We start from the raw sequence: 18993 nt of genomic DNA, 5'->3' as shown, positions 1-18993 counted from the left end.
TGATCAGATCAGCAGTCATAAAACATTTCTTACTATTAAGTAAGTGGAATGGTATGCTGAAACCCTGCATGGAAAGTTGGTTAGCACAATATTATTAGAAACTTAAACATAGTGTAATAGTTTATTGCAGGTTCCACTTATAATTGACCATGTAAAATGTTAAGGTCCCATTATAGGATGATGGTGCAAACATTCCACATAACTGCTAAGTAGTATTTGTTTATGGTTCTTGAAATTATTAAGGCAGGTACTCTCTCGATCGTATCTAAAGGAGAAAACTCCTTTTTAAAAAATACCAAAAATGACACAGTACACAGCAACTTTATCCCATATATATATATATATATATATATATATATATATATATATATATATATATATATATATATATATATATATATATATATATATATATATATATATATATATATATATATATATATATATATATATATATATATATTTGTGATACCTCATTTGTATTTGAGTGTTTATGTTATTCTCAGACAGGGAAACCTGAAAGATCTCAAAATGAAGCTGCTAGTCATTTTACCTCTTCTCCCAATGTGCTTATTAAGTCTTCCAACATCTCTGCAACTTCTTCTGTTTCAGATGTTCTTCTTCTCTTGTGCTGTTGTTCTATTTTAGAGAGACAAAACATCAGATGCCAAAATAAAAATCCAATATGGTTGGAGACATTGTGGAATTGTAATATTAAATATCAAAAACGTGACATCTATATGTACATTTTCACCACTCATTCCGGGAAAATACCATAAAATACTGCACTGACATTTTATGATATTGATTTTAGAAAAAATATCTATTTACTCATAACAAAATTCCCCCTCACATTCTGTTTATTTCGAACGTGGCTAAAATAAGTTGATTGTAACCATCCTTCCCTTTCATCCTTTTGAAGACAAGGGCCCCCTTCGTCTTCTTTTTTTTATGATGACCTAAGAGACTAAACCACAATCCCCTCAATTAAAGAGGTTAGAAAGGTTAAAAAAATAAAAGCACAAGGCATATTATTATTTTGGCTGAATCCGGTGGCAGAAAGTAAAAAGATGCCGATCATGATCTTCGCTTCTCTTCCCACATATCTGAAATGGGAGCTCAGTTTCTGGACTGGGCCGAAGCAGAATCAAAATTTTACGAAGAAATATACCAAAGACAAAACCAATACATCTTATGTCCGTTTTATAATCTAATGTTGTTACTTGGGCAGAATCCAGTGGCAGAAATTAAAAAGATGTCTGTATGAACGTTCATCTCTTTACACTGGTCTGGTGTTCACTGACCAAGAGTTCACAGATAATCAATAGACCAATATCTCTGCTTCACTTTTCCTAATATAAAAAGAAAAGAACTATACAGATTTATAAAGATTTATAAATATTTCTATATTTTTTTCTTCTTGGTTACATAGAATCAATAGGGGAAAAGACTCGTCTGCTCAAGGGCTATAATGTAACATAGCTTCCAAAGAGCAATAAAGACAGTGACTTCATCTCCTGCCTTGGCCATGAAAGCCAGCTGAGTGACTTTGGGCCAGTCACTCTCTATCAGCCCAATTCACCCCTCAGGGTTGTTGTTTCCCCTCAGGGTTTCCCCTCAGGGGAAAAAGAGGAGGAAGGTGTCGGGGATACATTTATGCTGCAAGTATACGGAGGCCCACCTGAATCTCAACCATTAAATGGGGGATGATAAACCAACTCTTTTACTCAGCTCCTTTTGGTTGTTGTTTTTTAAAAAAAATCAGCTGTGCCAGCACATCAACAAAAAAGCTGAACAAAACAAAAAGCTGAGCTTCACCATTACAGGAATAATTTCATTCTTTTTCCAGTCCTGCAATTTGTTTCTATATCAGGTTGTATGTATGCGGAGGGGGCAGATTGCTAACCACAGGTTGATCACTGACAATAAAATTTACCTGAGAATAAAATTTAATTCAGATATAATGCTACAACGTCCCTGAGAAGTGGAAGTTTCCCCTCTTCCCAACCAATGCCAGAAAACCAATTGTAGAGAAGGAAATGTGAAATCACAGTTCAAATGCTGGGGAGAGCCCACTGTATGAAACTCCAAATGCCCAAATACATATACAATACAATACAATAGTAGAGTTGGAAGGGACCTTGGAGGTCTTCTAGTCCAACCCCCTGCCTAGGCAGGAAACCCTATACCGTTCCAGACAAATGGCTATCCAACATCTTCTTAAAGACTTCCAGTGTTGGGGCATTCACAACTTCTGGAGGCAAGCTGTTCCACTGATTAATTATTCTCACTGTCAGGAAGTTTCTCCTCAGTTCTAAGTTGCTTCTCTCCTTGATTAGTTTCCACCCATTGCTTCTTGTTCTGTCCTCAGGTGCCTTGGAGAATAGCTTGACTCCCTCTTCTTTGTGGCAACCCATGAGATATTGGAACACTGCTATCATGTCTCCCCTAGTCCTTCTTTCTCTTAAGCTAGACATACCTAGTTCCTGCAACCGTTCTTCATATGTTTTAGTCTCCAGTCCCCTAATCATCTTTGTTGCTCTTCTCTGCACTCTTTCTAGAGTCTCCACATCTTTTTTACATCATGGCGACCAGAACTGAATGCAGTATTCCAAGTGTGGCCTTACCAAGGCATTATAAAGTGGTATTAACACTTCACGTGATCTTGATTCTATCCCTCTGTTGATGCAGCCTAGAACTGTGTTGGCTTTTTTGGCAGCTGCTGCACACTGCTGGCTCATATTTAAATGGTTTTCCACTAGGACTCCAAGATCCCTTTCACAGTTACTACTACTGAGCAAGGCACCATCTATACTGTACCTGTGCATTCCGTTTTTGTTGCCTAAATGTAGAACCTTACTCTTTTCACCATTGAATTTCATTTTATTAGATAGTGCCCAATGTTCAAGTTTGTCAAGATCCTTCTGTATCTTAAGCCTATCTTCTGGAGTGTTGGCTATTCCTGCCAGCTGGGTGTCATCTGCAAATTTGATGAGTTCCCCATTTATTCCCTCATCCAAATCATTGATGAAGATGTTGAAGAGTACTGGGCCTAAAACAGAGCCTGTTTTACATAGACACATGCTCAAAGTTATTTCCTTCTTCAATTCTCAAACCTAGAAAGAGTGTCACTGTGTTCAGAGTTTTTAAAATAGGCAAAATTAAACTGTGGACAGTTACACCTGCGATGCTAAAAGTGTTTTGTTAGAACAATATATAACAATGTACATCATCTATCAAAGGCGAAGCGTCTTTCAGAAAAATGTGTTCTTTCTTCCCATTCATCTAAATCAGTGGTTTCCACCGTGGGGCCCACGCCCCACAGGGGGGGCAATTTGATTTTTAATGGGGGCAATTTGAACCTTGTTTAAACCAAGTTAATGGCTTTTTAGGATTCATCTGTGTGAGTAGAATTCACTTTTTGAGTAAAGTAAGAATTATATGTCACAGGGCACCAGGATTTTAGAGATGCTTAGGTGGGGCATGGCCAAAAAAAGGTTGCAAACCACTCTCTAAACAGATCCGGACTGATTGCGAAGAACCGTACAAAATTCCTGCATGTGCGCAAGATCATGTAAAAAAATGTCAATTTTAAACCTTGTTACAGGTTGGGAACCTGTCAAACTCTGTAACTACAAGGCACAGCTCAACTTTCAGCAGAAGACAAAAGACCTGGAACAGGGGTGGGGGCGCCGTGGCTACACTATTAGGCTTAATCTACAGATGCCCCCTGCAAATATATTTAGTGCTGGCTAGTCAACCTGAAACGAATGTTTTCAGTCGATTCTCCCCATCACCCGGGAGAGAAATCGGGATCTGATTTAAAAAAAACGCCCATCCAAAGAGCTCCGGCATCTCTAACGAGGAGGCGCAAGGGTGGAGGTGGTGAAGGCGGCCTGGCGACGATCTCACCCTCCGCTTCCCGCCCGCTCTCACCGTCATTCTCGTCCCGGTGCCGCCTGCGCGACATGGCTCGATTCTCTCGGCGGACCGACCGAAGGTCTCTCTCTCTCTCTCTCTCTCGGGGCGGAAAGGGGCAACCGGTGCTACGCACAGATGACAAGCAGCCACCGATGCTCGGAGAGGCGCTCGCCGGAAGCCGCCGGCTCAGACGCTGCCGAGGGACACACAGAGAGGCGGGCAGGCGAGCGAACGAGCGGCAAAAGACGCGTGTCTACTCCTCTCGGCTCTTCGTTACCTTCCGGCCCGGCGGCTGGTCCTTCCGGTGGGCTCTGGTGGGTGGGAGGGGAAAGACCATAGAGGAGCTCTGCGAGTGGGACAGGATGAGAATGGAGCTGTTCCGGGGCAAGTCAAGGCTCAGTGACGGTCTATCAGGCAGGAGGCTTCGTGCATCTTTGTTATTGTGCTTCTTGGGTGGGTGGAAGGGTGGTGCTGGAAGCAGAGCTCCTCCGATAACGCAGGTTCCTGATGTTTTGAAAAGAAAGAACGAGGGGATGAGCTATTATTTTATTTTATTATTTTATTTGGTTTGTCAAGCATGAGAAAACAAATATAAGCATGAATATAACATATAAACATATAAGTATAAGCAGGTATAAGTATATACATAAGAAATGGGTACAAATAAAAGGGAACATTAGGACAGGGATGTTAGGCACGATGCTGGGCTTATGCACGGACCTCTTAGGAATGGGGTCAGGTCCACCATAGACAGTTTAAGATTAAAGTTTTGGGGGTTTGAGGATGTAACAACGGAGTCAAGTAGAGCATTCCAGGCATTGACCACTCTTGCTGATCGTATTTTCTGCAATCAAGTTTGGAGCGGTTTACTCTGAGTTTGTATCTATTGTTTGCCCGAGTATTATTGCGGTTGAAGTAATTCAAACGAGAACAAAACCCAGTGGCTCAATTCCCGGTGCATCGCTCTGAGATTCCTTATTATGGGGAGATTCTTATTATGGGGAAATGACTAAATCCTGTAAGGTTATTTCATTATTTTTTTCCCATGGGGAATCACAAGGACTCTTCTGATAGTTATGAGCCTTGCTTCAATGTACATTGGACAGTGAATTCTGATTTGGAAGAAGCGTAGAATATAAACGTTGAAATATCTTCTTTGTAATTTAAAATACATAAACGATGTGCGAATTATTGAGATGCTAGATATTTCAGTGATAGGCAGAGGTCATCTTTGTGATTTTTTTTTTGCAGTATCCAGAAGTAAAATACTACATTAAAATCAGTTTAAAAAGAATATTTTATCAAGCATTTATTGAAAAATATATTTAACTCTATAATACACAATCATATATATCATTGCATAGATACATTCATATGTATCTGCAGTTGCTTGTAGGTTACAAAAACACCTTCCAATTTTCATGTCATCCACATATATATTATAGGATATAATGCTGTTTCAATAGAGCCATAAACCTGTAAGCTCCAAGATTTCAGTCCGAACCATGTGCATGCCATGGAGAATGCTACTGGGAGGGCTAATGCTCTGAAGATATGCTAGGAATGACTGTTGGGTCCAAGAATGGCTTCTTGAAAAGGATATGCACCTTGTTTTAAAGTTGACAGGTCCAGAATGCAGGTGGCCAAGAGTCCACAGCCACAAGGACTCCGTCCACTTCCTCGGGATCAACCATCTGAAATTCCTCCCAGATGACAGAACTCAAATGTGTCTTGGGTCACTTGCAAATATCTGCCTAGCCAGAGTTCAACTCTGAGAGAAGCCAAGCAAATTTAACTGACAAACACTGAGAATATTCCTCAAAGTTGCCCTACAAGAACCAGCTCCTCAGGACGTCTTTACCCAGGAGGGATCTGATCAGGTGAAACAGGGCCATTGGGACTATCTCCTGATTTAATAAGAGTGGAAAAGTAAGTATGCTTTGCTACCCTCATCAAAACAATGTACATCTAATGAAAGTGCTTGTATACATAATCAGAATGCGGACGAGGTGAGCTTTATTATATGTTGACTTGGCATTACCTTGCTAATCATCCCAGAACCATCAAATCTCCAGAAACCAGGTCCTGGTATAAAGAGGTATAGTTTAACTGATTATGGTGCTAGAAGTCTTTCTGCCCAATTCTTCTTGAGGTACAAGTCTTTGGCAGGGATTATTTGTATTATATTATCTGGCATGGTGATGAAACATTTGCAAATGTTCCCCTCCTTACAGAGGTGAAATTCAGCAGGTTCTGACAGGTTCTGGAGAACCGGTAGTGGAAATTTTGAGGATTTTGGAGAACCGGCAAATACCACCTTTGGCTGGCCCCAGAGTGGGGAGGGAATGGAGATTTTGCAATATCTTTCCCCCAGGAGTGGGGAGGGAATGGGGATTTTGCAGTATCCTTCCCCTGCCAACCAAGCCATCCCCACAGAACCTGTAGTAAAAAAAATTGAATTTCAACACTGCCTCTTTATCAAACGAAAATGCATCCTAACAAAAGCTCTTATCAATGCTTGATTGACTTCATTCTTTGTCTTCCCCAAGCAACACTCTAAACAGCTTCTGTCTGTTCATATTTAGAGCTCTACAAGATCTGCCTGCACAGAAACCTGCAAGAACAGTTTGGTCCAGCATCCCTATTGCTTCCTCCTTGAAAGCAGCAATGAAAACATCTGCTAAATTACATGAAACTGCACTGGTTCCATGAGGCACTTTGGGTGGGCTGATCTAATTGGCCCTTCTAATAGGCTGCTATAGAGAACTTTAGGGCCAAAAGGAGTAATTTGCCCATGGCAAAAGACTGATATGAATATCCCTCAAATCCAGGCACAAATGCCCTGAGGCAAACAGATCTACTGTGTGACCCCATCTCCCATGGGTTAGGCTGTGATTGAGTTGGACTCGGTATTGGCTGCCATGGTGGCCATGGTACTACCTCAGACCCTAGGCAGTGAACCTATGGCACGCAGAGCTATCTCTTTAGGTACACCAGCCGTCGCCTGTTGCTCCTCTAGGTTCCGGTGTGCTGGTCTTCATGCGCGTAGGAATGCCAGAAACCAGAAAAGCAGATCTCTGGTGTGCATGCGTGCACTGAGAAACTGTGGCCAGCTGATCTTTGCACATGCACACCAGAAACTGAAAGACCAGGTGACCGGTGCGCATGCTCAGCTTTCCGGGGAACAGTTCTTCTGGTTTCCAGTGCTCTGCATGCTCCCATTTTGGCACTCGGTGCGGAAAAGGTTCGCCAACACTGCCTTAGGCCCAGAGGTAGAGTTATCCAGAACTATTAAGGCTGGAGAGCTTCAACTCCAGAGTTCAGGAGCCCAGACAGGGACACTGCTATACTGCAGGCAGGTTAAGTGAGCAGCAGTTCTCACTGATCCCAACAGCCCAACCTCACAAAAAGGGTTTCACACCCCCATGATTCCAGGGACAGGGGTCCTGGAAGCACTAGAGACAAATAATGCCAGCCTCCTCTTGCTGCTGTCCTGGAATCATGATTGATGACACGCTTGAAACCCAGGGCACATTTCTGAGACAGGAGTCTCCCTTTCAGTGCCCAATCAGGTATCAGGCATGCAAACTAGGTCAGCCCTTCATATACAATCAGAACGTGAATGAGGTAACTTTATTACAAGTGAACCTGGCATTCAGTAGTAGCAATGGAAGGCCAGCGCCATCAAAGCTCTGGAAACCAGGACCGAGGACTATACAACTTAACCTACTTTGATGCTGGAAGTCTTTCTGCCCTATTCTCCTTAGAGGTACAGCTCTTCGGCAGGGAACATTCATATCGTATCACCTAACTTGGGAATGAAACATTTGCAAAAAGAAAAGCAAGAACAGAGAGCATCAAGGGCCCAGCCAATTTAATCCAAACTACAGATGTTTTCCAATGTTGAGAATAGACCCTTAAGGAGGAGCTCTGGGTGATATTGCAGTCTCAAGTTAAGAAGCTGACAAAAATATTAACAAAGCCAGCCTTCATTAATGACTAAACTTATAAAATTCCCAAGTAAGCACTAAGGTACAAACAATGGTTAAGCTGATAAAGCAAAACTTGGCAGACCAGTTTATTCCCTCTGTATTCAGACTTGAGTGAGGCTCCTCGTGGTCACAACTGCTTTTCTCACAAAATGATGATCTAGAGATAGGTTTAGCTGGAGCCACCAACCTCTTTGTATTAGGAAACCCCTTCTCCACTTCAGCTGTTTGCCTGGATAGTTTTTAATAACCTTAATTGCTTAATTCAACTAAAATATAGAATGAGCACTATAAATTAGATGTTCAATTCCAGGTGGAATGCTTGATATATTTGACCTCAAAAAGGACAGAATCAGTGAAGTCCCCTTTGGTCAATGTAAGTCTAGGCTGCTTTATAAACCTGATCATTTAAACATTTTTTTAAAATATGGAATATTAGGAAAAGTTAATCTGAATTCATATGTATTGACATTTGTTTTACATTATCATAGAATTCGTTCATATGTAAAAAATCAAGCGAAGAGCCAATTATGTTTATCTATTTTTTTATTTTTATACAAACAATAAGAGGGAACAAAGCAGATGCTATGCCAGAGTCGCCATTCAAACCATTTCAAAATTAGAAATCCACGCATTATTCCATCCCAATCACCCAGCAATCATAACTAGCATAAGGTCCCTACTGCCCCAAGTCATCCTATTCAAGCACTGTGTAGTTTATCTAGGACAGCACAGTTAATGTATTTTCAGATTAGATTTTTTTCCTTTCTTATCAAAGATTCCATCTTAAACTTAACAAGACGAAATTAAGTCCTATGCCAAAAAAAAAAAAAATTACTCAGGCCTGGAGGGCACAGAACTGCTGAAATACAGCCAGTATGTGATGATCCAATTCTGCTGTAAATAGAAGATTCTCCAAGGTTACCATATACTGTTGGATGATCTGATGATGCTACAGACACACAAAAAGAAGCATTTTGGTTAAGCTTGGAAATGATGTAGCATCTTAAATAAAAATATTATATGTTTTAAAAAATATATTCTCTTATTAATATTTTCTCCTCTTTGATACCTATGATATCTACAGCTATACTATATATTATGTGCAACTCAAGCCAACAAAATTGGAAACAGCATCAGGATTTGAACTGCTAGGCGGTGGACAATCTTAATTATGAAATTAGGAGCAGGAAGTTTTCATCATGCTACCTGTTTTACATAGATACGAAAGCTTTAATGGTCATTGTAAAATATTATTTCCTTTATAACTATTAGTGTGCAATTTCCAGAGCACTTGACAATTAAAGCCATCAATAAAAGTACTGTATAAAATAAAGAGAAATCATAAGATTCATAAACTTTTAATTCCAACAGTTCGTCTCCAGTTACAACCTTTACAAATAAATCAGAAAGATTCAAATTTGATTTCAGGCAAGCTTTTTTTGAAAGGATTTTCCATAACTATGTCAGCACCATTCTCTATTGACAATGTATCTAATTTTAGATAAGAGGATTTGAATTTTATTCTTATTATTTAATTGCTTACTTAGAATCTTCAATGAAAGACCAAAGATTGGGAGGCATATTTAATAAAAGGCAGTCCTGATAATTAAAGGCTTTAGAGACAACAGTGATCACATTTGTGCCCAAAATTTAATGGCAGAAATCATGGCTGCTTAGATCATTATGGTTTTGGGAAAGGAAAAATCTTAAGTACCCAGTATCAATCTCGGAAGTGCTATGACTTAATTAGCACATGCAAATTATGCAAACCCAGATGGATACATAATTATCCTCTGGAAAATATTTGATAGATCTCAGGAAGGTATTCATTGGCTTCTCTATTTGAATATGCAAACTGAGATAGGCTATATCAGGATAATCTCACTTTTAATAACCATATGAATTCTGGTATCTATCAGACTTACCTGTAGGAAGATTTGCTGCAGTCTCTCTATACAGTTCTTGTACCAAGGTGTAATTACATCAATCCCTCCTGCTTCACATCGTACTAGATGCTCTGTTAGGATCATAATAAAACGCTGGAAGGAATAAAAACAGTGAAATTGTTGGCATTAGATTCGTAGACCAAATAACTTTTTTTGAGAAGACTTATGGAAAACAGACTCTCTGAATTAAGTAGGATACAGTTTAGTATAGAACATCAATATTAGTAACCGTGGTACCGGTTGCTATTTCCAGAATTTGTCAAATATACAGAATTTTAATTTAGAAATTGATGAAGCTGAAACACTTGTTTCAGACTTTTGCAGTTACGTTAAGATTCTAAGATTGCAAGAGGAGTGGGACTCAGTGGCTTAAAAACATTGTATTTGTCAGCTGGAGAAGGCTGACTCTTCGCATTCCAGTATTTTAAGCCCTGTCACTGCATGACAGTGTGAGCTCCTGTCTCTTGCCTCAGCTCCTGCCAACCTAGCCATTTGAAAGCATACAAATGCAAGTAGATAAATAGGTACTACTATGGTAGGAGTAGCGGAGGAAGCAAGAAACCAACTGGTGCCGGCTTGGTCCAAATGCGAAGCAAAGACCAACAGACAAAAAGACCGGGATAACACTGACACTCCTGCAGAACACTGTTGCCTACTCTGTTTACAGAGATAGTTTGCTCCCTGTGGTGCACCCTTGAAAGCCCGTAAGTGTGAACTGACAAAACTAGCAATCTTAGGCAGCCAAACTACTACTCAGTCTTAACACTGTAGACTTTTGGCTTTGATGTGCCGATGCTATACGCTAAATAAATCCAAGTCTGCCTTTTCCACTGGTCCATCAATATGTTTGCTTTTACCTGGAATATTACAAGGAAAAGGTTTTTTTGTTCACTTTGAGCTGATTCAACTTTTTCTTGCAAGCGTTCAATCTGTTCTTCAATGGGCCGATTTTCCCTCTCATTCCTTCGAGAATCATCACGCTGGAGGGAAAGCGTTGAAATTGAAATGATTTTAAGATGTTTTTATAAATAACCATGGAAAACAAAACAAAAATAAAAGGCACTGTTGCAGATATTGTCAAAAAATAGCTTGGAAGCACGCAACACGGTTTTCTGCTGAACACTGAACTGGCAAATCCAGTCACATTTGTTCTAGATTGGTTTGAAGTCTCTGCTACTGTTTTAGATTGTGTTGATTATTGTTTTAAAATATTGCAAGTCTATGAGGTAGAAAGTGATGATCTATCATTCATGTTCAATGATATAGGGGAGTTGAGCACATTTTATCAAGCAACTTGCCATCACAGGGATTCAAAAAAGTTAAAGCTAACCAGCAATTAAAAGTATCCAAAGGCAAGAATGCCTGAGCCACAGGCACAACAGGATGGCCATCTCCGTCTTCCCATCCTGCTGCCCATCTCAGCAAAGCAAAACAAATCTTAAAGTTTTTATAGCTGATGAAATATCTTATTTCTTCATACAGGCATTGGGGAAAAAGTGACCTACTCTTTTTTGTTGCTTGGCTAAGCTTTCTTTGGCTTCTTCTAGCTCCTTTTGGATCATCATCACATGCTTGTTCATCTTACGAATGGTAGAGTGTAAGATCTCCCAAATATAAAATCTAGTAATAAAAGAAGCAAAGACAACTCTCATGTTCGGAGAAAACCCTTTGATTGTTTTCAGTAAAAAGGTATGATACACACTTGTATAGCTAAGCTCTTCTCAAACAATGAGTGAAATGGATGAAAACACAAGGAGAATGATGTAACTTTCTCTGTCTTTTCCCTCTGAGGAGAAATTTCAGTATCAGAATTGTGTAGGATTGTTTAAAAAAAGCATGCAAATTTTCAATCTGGTATACAAAATGTTGCTTACTTTTGGGAAAGATTTTTAACATAAGCAAAATTTCCCTTAGCAAGATCACTCACACGTCTATGAAAAGTATTTGAAGCCTAACCTGAAGATTTTTTTTTTTAATGTTTGGCTTACATGTATTTACCTTGTAAAATCATGAGATAGCTCTGGAGAAAAAATCCAGTTTGCCACTGCAGCACAATCCACAATCTGTGTTCGAATCATCTTATCCACCAGTACAGCAATCATCTATGCAAATGCAGAAACTTTGCTCAGTTCATCAGGAGTGTGTGTTGCCATCTGAGCATAATTTTCAACACAAAGCTCACAGACTGAAATCCCACAGGATCCCTCAAAGCACAGCCCTTCTATAACATCCAGTGCCTGAGCTGTGCAGATCATAATTATGTATATTAAGGAAGGAAGGAAGGAAGGAAGGAAGGAAGGAAGCAAGGAAGGAAGGAAGGAAGGAAGGATGGATATAAATGTTCATTCTTACCTGGGGATGATTCTTCCATACTTCATACATCACTCTAAGGACGTGGAGCTTCCCTTCATCACTTTCTGCCAGAGTTCTGAGGGCTTCTCGAAATCTTTTAAAAACAGAAAGGACATAATCTAAGGATATTAAGGAATAGAACAGTGATGGCAAACCTTTTTTGTAAAGGTATGCCAAAATTGTGTGCGCGCGCACAACCACCACACCCACAATGCAATGCACCCCGCCCACCTGTGCATGTGGGCTCCCCCCCCACGCATGCGCACACGACCCCCTACCCCTCCACAGGGGAGGCCGTTTTCACCCTCCCCAGGCTTCAGGAAAGCCTCCGGAGGCTGGGGAGGGTGGAAAACAGGCCCAATGGGCCAACCGGAAGTTCAACCTATTGGGCCTGTTTTTCACCACCCCCAGGACTCTGGAGGCTTTCCTGAATCCTGGGGAGGGCGAAAAACAGGCCCAATGGGCCGACTGGAAGTTTGGAAATGATCAGTTTCCGGCTTCCGGAAGTCCTCAGGGGAGGACATTTTCACCCTCCCCAGGCTCTGGAGGCTTTCCTGAAGCTTGGGGGGGGGGGCGAAAACGGCCTCCCCCGGCCCTCTGGAAGGCCAAAAACCAGCTGGTTGAACGTCCAGTTGTCCCATTGGGCCTGTTTTTCACCCTCCCCAGGCTCTGGAGGCTTTCCTAAAGTGAAAACGCCCCCCCCCCCGCCCCCAGAAGGCTGAAAATCAGCTGGCCGGCGCGTACATGCGCACTGGAGCTGACGGCTCACGTGCCGGCAAATATGGCTCCATGTACTACCTATGGCACACATGCTATAGGTTCGCCATCATGAGAATAGAACATGTCACTCATTCTTACAGATCAATTCTTATGGACCCCTGTGATTCAACTGAGAGTATAATGGCAAAGCTGATTGGGAAGAGAAGTGGACTGGTCTAGTCTCCCAAGATCATTCTGAACTCTGGATCTCTAGTTTCAGAGACTAGCAGTATTGCCAAGTTGACAAAGAGCTCTGTAACACCACAGTTCTTCCTGCTACCTTGGCCAGCTACACATTTCACTACCCTTTGAATACTCAGCAAGTGAATTATACAACCATCCCTTCCCCAAAATCAATGCCAAGATTGAACACACACATACCCCGGTAGGTGAGGCAGAGGTAAGAGAAAATTGTTGCCAAAGCAATCTGAGAAAAATATGGTTTGAATCCAAGTCATAGCAGAAGGCATGTGCCAACCCTTTAAAGCAGATGAGACTTGAACGCCAAGGAAATGAATGCTAATACTACTTTTGTAATAAAGTTACACTAATAGAATCTTACCTCCCTGCCATTTTTCCTGCCATTTTCTAAAGAGAACCGGGGAGGGTCTGAGATGCTTTCTCAAATTCCATTCCTTGAACTGAGCTGAGATTTTTCTTCTCTGACTATTGCCTTGGCTGCAGCTCTCCCTCAAAATTCTCCTCTCAGTTGACTACAGTATGCAAAAATGTTTCAGACAGACATCTCCCTCAGTCACAGGACCATAAGAGGCAGAGGGCATAAAGCATAGCCAGACTTCAAAGATTCTGTTATTATTGCCAACCTTAAGAAAAGTAGTTTCATCTTCTGATTGAGTTAATTTCTTGGCTTGGTTTACATCATGGAGCTGACATTCTCTTGTTGTATAATGGGACCCAGTCATCAGTTTTCTTCAGAGAGGTTGTTTTTAATTTTGCTTGTGCCCAAGCTCTACCCACCACTCTACAATCTAATGCAAAAAGTGGGTTTTTCTGGACAAGCAAGCTTTTTTCACTTCACTCCTCCTGCAGACCTTCTTTGGACATTCTTATTAGCCTGTATCTTGGGCTTAAATATATACAGGGACAGCGTTCTGCCACAGATCACAAGGAGGTGAGAAAGAACTGATGAACTTTTTGACTATGCTGTAGTATTGGGAAAAGCTGCGGAATGCAAGACTCATCTGGCTGGGTAGAACTAAAGGTCCCAGAGATCAGAGACTATTCAGGGAACAATCCATTTGAAACAATAGGATCAAAAAAAGTAGATAAGATAGCTAATTTTTAAAAGAATAAAAAATAAAGAACAGGACAGAACACTCTTGCTTCTATTCTTTTCTTTATAAAGTTACAAGACAAATAAAAATAAAATGGCAACAACATGGGCACACTGACAATTTAATGCACTTAATGATAAATACTTACTTTCCCAGAGCACTGAAAGAGTGACTGAATGACTTTGAGGCTAAGTGCAATAGGGTCTGGACAAAGACCTCTATTTTTAAAGGATTGAATGAGAAGCCTTCATCTGGAAAACAAAGTTACAAATACATCTGAATATCTATAAGCAATGTGGGCATTCACCAAAGGCTGAGAAGGACTGAATATTTTCTTTTTAAAAAAAAAACAACTGGTGAGGAAATGTCACAATAGGCTTTATTAAGACAAATAAAATCGTATATATCAATGAATGAATTTCAGACATATACTAAGACAGATGATAAAACTGAACTGAAACTCTTAAATATGGCAATTTTCTTCCTCCTATTTGAATTGCAGCTTCTCCATTTTCCCTTGCCGATTCTATTGTGTCATTCTGTTTTTAAAAAACATAATGCAAAGGCACATTTGCTTATTTATATGTGTGGAGTGGTGCTGGATAACAACCGTCCCAGGTAAATACAATTCTACTGAGCTAGTACAAATTGCTGTGTGAAAATAAGAACAGGAGCCATATCCTAGACTTAACTAAAACCTAAGTAACTTTCCTGAGGTTTTGCAATGTTTCCATAAATGGAAATTAGCAATGGTACACAGTAAATATCAGAAGGCTTACCATCGTCTTCTTCCTGATTAAGATTGGGCACATCCTTCAAAATGGTGAAGATTTCATCATTACTTGCTTTATTTTTAATGGCAATGCTTAAACAGAGTGTAACGTTATATCCAGGAAGAGATTCTACACCCAAAGATAGAAGAAGCAAAGTTACCATCTTTGAAAATTGGGCATTTTTTTACAAGTGAGCTTTTACATTGTAAAAGCACGTTAACTTAGCTTGGAAATCAACCATGTCAGAGAAATCACTAGGACCATAAGTAAGATTGAATAGCAATAGCACCTAGACTTATATGCCACTTCACAATGCTTTCCAGCCCTTTCTAAGCGGTTTAGAGTCAGTACCCAACCATCTGGGTTCTCATTTTACAGACCTCAGAAGGATGGAAGGCTGAGTCAACCTTGAGCCAGAGTCAGAATCGAACTGCTGAATTGCTGGCTGTCAGCAGATGTAGCCTGCAGTACTGCATTCTAACCACTGCGCCATCTCGGCTCTTATTAAAAAAAATAGTAGAGGATTTAATGTTTTTCAGAACAGAAGCCACATGCAATGTCCCCATATGTTATCATGACCACTGCCCTTTGAATGGTCCTTGGATGATGCTATCTCATACCTGCCCATGGCTACAGCAACTTCCTTTAAATGGAGTTACCTATTGCCTTCCCCCATCCCCCAGCTGTTTTAATAAGACAAAATACTATTTGCCTCCAACAGTAACAAATGTTTCTTGTCACAGTGCAAGGTTTTTTTTTGGTAAAGTGTAAATTATATAAATATCATCTATTACATACTGTTACTTTCGTCTCCGTATTTATAAATACACGCTGGATTTGCAGGAGTAAGAACTGAAAAACTAGCAGGAACGATATCTATTATTCGCTGATGGTAGGAAAGCCTGGAAAAAAAAAAGATTTTGCAGAAGATTGATAAGATGATGTTCTTGCTGCAATTATGTCACATGATTATGGTTATACTACAGAGATAACCCAAGCAATCATTCATAACCTGGTTTAGATACATGCATTGGTAAAGCACCCCAAAGCTAATATCTACACCCTGATCCTGAATGCACAGAAAAAGTTCCTCACAGAACTAGGACTGGGCCTGAAGTATAATTTGTCAGAAACAGGGAAATTATAAGTTTCCTTGAAGATTTTAATGCTACTTTCTTTCCCTTTGTTTGTTTGAAGAAAGCTTGTTGCCAATCTCTCTGCTTAGAAAGGGAAAGACAACAACTCTCCGAAGTGGAAGAGAATTTCTAGCAGTTAAAGGGGTAATATATTTGGATTTAAGAGCAAAATATATTTTGCAAACGTGGGTGCTCAAACAAGGGTGCTAGAAAAAGTTAGGGGAAAAAATCTTTCTGCTATTGCCTTGCTATTAACTTGATTAACTGGAAATGCAACCCTCTATCCCAGTGATGGCGAACCTATGGCACACGTGCCACAGGTGGCACGCGGAGCCATTTGTCAGGGCACGCGAGGCGCTGCCGTCAGCTAGCCAGCGCCCATGCGCGTGCTGGCCTGCTGGGTTCACCTTTTTAAAAGCCATTTTTTGTTCTTCCCAGGCTCCAGAGGCTTTATAGGAGCCTGGGGAGGGCGAAAAGAGCCTCCCCCGCTCCCCCCCGGAGGCCCTCTGGAGGCTTCAGGGACCATCCAGAGGCCTCCCTGAAGCCTTCGGAGCGCTTAAAATGACCCTCTGAGCAAACCAAAAGTCACTTCCGGTTTGCTCGGAGAGTGGTTTTAAGCGTTCCGAAGGCTTCAGGGAAGCCTCCGGATGGTCCCTGAAGCCTCCGGAGGACCTTTGGGGGGGCGGGGGAGGCTCTTTTCGCCCTCCCCAGGCTCCTATAAAACCTCTGGAGCCTGGGGAGGGCGAAAAAAGCATGTAAAAATGGGGGGGTCATGCATTGTGCACGCATGCGCCCTGGGGGGGTTGTGCATTGCATTATGGGTGCGGCACGCCCGCACACAACCGCCCCACTTGTGGCACGCGAGCCAAAAAAGGCTCGCCATCGCTGCTCTATCCAAACCTCTAAAATGCCGGAAATTATTTAATAATCTGAAGAGCATTTAGTCTTCTGCAATTTTAATTTTATTTTCTTGCTAATTTAGTTAGTCCTCAAATGAATTATGTTTTCCAAACTTTGAAGCAATGATGGTGCCTAGAAATTAACTCTAAACAAGCATGTTCTCAGTAAACTATAAAATAGGAAAGAAATGGCCAAAGGATCAGTATGCTCCTTCTGTATAAATCTCAAGTAAGTTCCATAGTTTTGACCGCAGGATTCTGGTTTTGGACTGCAGATTTTAACTAGAGAAGAAAAAATTTTTTTTTCCTAGGTGAGATTTGGAGGTGATTATTGGAAATCAGGTATTGCATTTTTGGTTAGGACTAATTTACTGTGGAGCCGAATTAAAGAATGTGCTACCAAATGGGACTAGACAGAACAGGATTCTAATCTCAGGTCTTCAAATCATGTTTGATCCTAGATGCCGGATGCCTTTGCTGCTGTCGAACAACTACCAATTACACTGGCACTGCACCTGCCTAGCACAACTTTGCAGTACTGGCCGCTCCCCTGAATATTTAGGTCAATTAATGGTGGAAAACGCCAAACAGTAAAAGAGGGAATATGTGACACTGATTTCTAAAATGGTATCACTGTTCCCCAGAAGTCTATTGCTAATTGTCAGACGGATGCAAGCTCTCTAATGTGAGATACTTATACAATTGAACACTAAGCAATTATGGATGGCTTTTTCTAGAGCCCAGTTTGATGCCGTGCCATCAGCTCAGTGGTGGGTTGCAGGAGGTACGCCCCAGGTATCGTTCCGGTAGGGTGGTCCAGAGGGCCCGCCCGCCCTCGTCTTTAAACCCTTCGGCGCTTCTGTGCCTGTGCACGGCGCATACAGCGCCTGTGCAACACTCCACTAAGAAGCTGGAGCATCGCGGAGGCGTCGCTGGACAGTAAGACGCATGCGCATGCTGCGCGTGTGTGCGAGCGTGCATTCATGTGAAGGACGTCTGTACCGGTTGCAACGGGATCCGAAACCCACCACTGTATCAGCTCTACTGGAGATGTGAGTTCTGTTCATTTATTGATTTCACTGTTTGAGCAGCTTGCTGTTTGTCTTATGGACTAATTGGCCATTGCCTGGGGAATTAATCTGGGTTTGCTCATGGCTGGCTTCGTTTGGGACAGTTATAAAGCCGGGTGAAGAGACTTCCAACCCTCCATAAATCACACTGACATGTGAGTGTGAGTGAGTGGGGCATACTAAGTGTTGGTGTAAATGCGTTCAGGAACCTTTCCCCTTCTCTTTATTCCTCCATGTCTTTAATTTCTTTGGCTTATCCTATTTTACTCCTTTTCAGTACTTGCATGACCCCACTTAGAGCATGGGGGATACATATGTATACAAATGCTGCTATCTGTCACTCACCTCATGCATTTTTCCAGTACTTCTCTTACAAACTTAGGCCTGGGTCTGTCAAGATCCTCAGAAACAGAATCTGACCTACATATAAAAAAAGATGGTATTCAGAAAACACTCACTATCACAAGGGAGGAAATCAGCAACTGATATAAGTATGGTATAAGTGCTTTAAAGACTTACAAACTGCTGCTACATAAGCACTGTAGAATACCTGAACACATATTTTGGGTTTGAATCTGAAGCACAGCATAGTCCTAACACACATAACCCAAATAGCTGTCAGAAATGAAAGTGTACACAAACATATATTTACAGTCATGTTCATGCATATACAAATATATGGAATCAAACACTTACCAATCTTCCCAGCTCCAACGGAACTCAAAATTACTAAGATGATGGGAAAACCAATTAATGAACCTTGATGGGAGGGAGAAAAAAAATTGTAAATTTATTATATCAAAACCTTTTTATTTTGCAATGCTATTATTGACATTATATTAAAATATAT

At 41.0% G+C, this 18993-nt stretch overlaps 2 protein-coding genes across 2 annotated transcripts in view; both read right to left on the bottom strand.

Moving 5' to 3' along the window:
- Window positions 1–4218, bottom strand: part of LOC309386381 (nuclear cap-binding protein subunit 1-like) — a 33695-nt gene extending 29477 nt beyond the window's left edge. The window contains exons 1-2 of the mRNA XM_081941684.1: window positions 3937–4218; window positions 554–639 (exon numbers count right to left, since the gene is read on the bottom strand). Of these exons, the coding sequence (XP_081797810.1) occupies window positions 554–639; window positions 3937–3970 (120 nt within the window). The 5' untranslated portion in view covers window positions 3971–4218. The remainder of the gene's footprint in view (window positions 1–553; window positions 640–3936) is intronic.
- Window positions 4219–8438: 4220 nt separating this feature from the next.
- Window positions 8439–18993, bottom strand: part of NCBP1 (nuclear cap binding protein subunit 1) — a 28469-nt gene continuing 17914 nt past the window's right edge. Inside the window, exons 13-23 of the mRNA XM_081941685.1 lie at window positions 18840–18902; window positions 18489–18563; window positions 15837–15940; window positions 15045–15167; window positions 14414–14516; window positions 12212–12305; window positions 11858–11961; window positions 11365–11479; window positions 10717–10839; window positions 9839–9952; window positions 8439–8862 (exon numbers count right to left, since the gene is read on the bottom strand). Coding sequence (XP_081797811.1) covers window positions 8749–8862; window positions 9839–9952; window positions 10717–10839; window positions 11365–11479; window positions 11858–11961; window positions 12212–12305; window positions 14414–14516; window positions 15045–15167; window positions 15837–15940; window positions 18489–18563; window positions 18840–18902 — 1132 coding nt within the window. The 3' untranslated portion in view covers window positions 8439–8748. The remainder of the gene's footprint in view (window positions 8863–9838; window positions 9953–10716; window positions 10840–11364; window positions 11480–11857; window positions 11962–12211; window positions 12306–14413; window positions 14517–15044; window positions 15168–15836; window positions 15941–18488; window positions 18564–18839; window positions 18903–18993) is intronic.

The sequence above is a fragment of the Natrix helvetica genome, assembly GCF_964273705.1.
Source record: "Natrix helvetica genome assembly, chromosome: 2".
In the NCBI taxonomy this organism is placed as follows: Eukaryota; Metazoa; Chordata; class Lepidosauria; order Squamata; family Natricidae; genus Natrix; species Natrix helvetica.
This window is presented reverse-complemented; position numbering and strand designations above follow the sequence as displayed.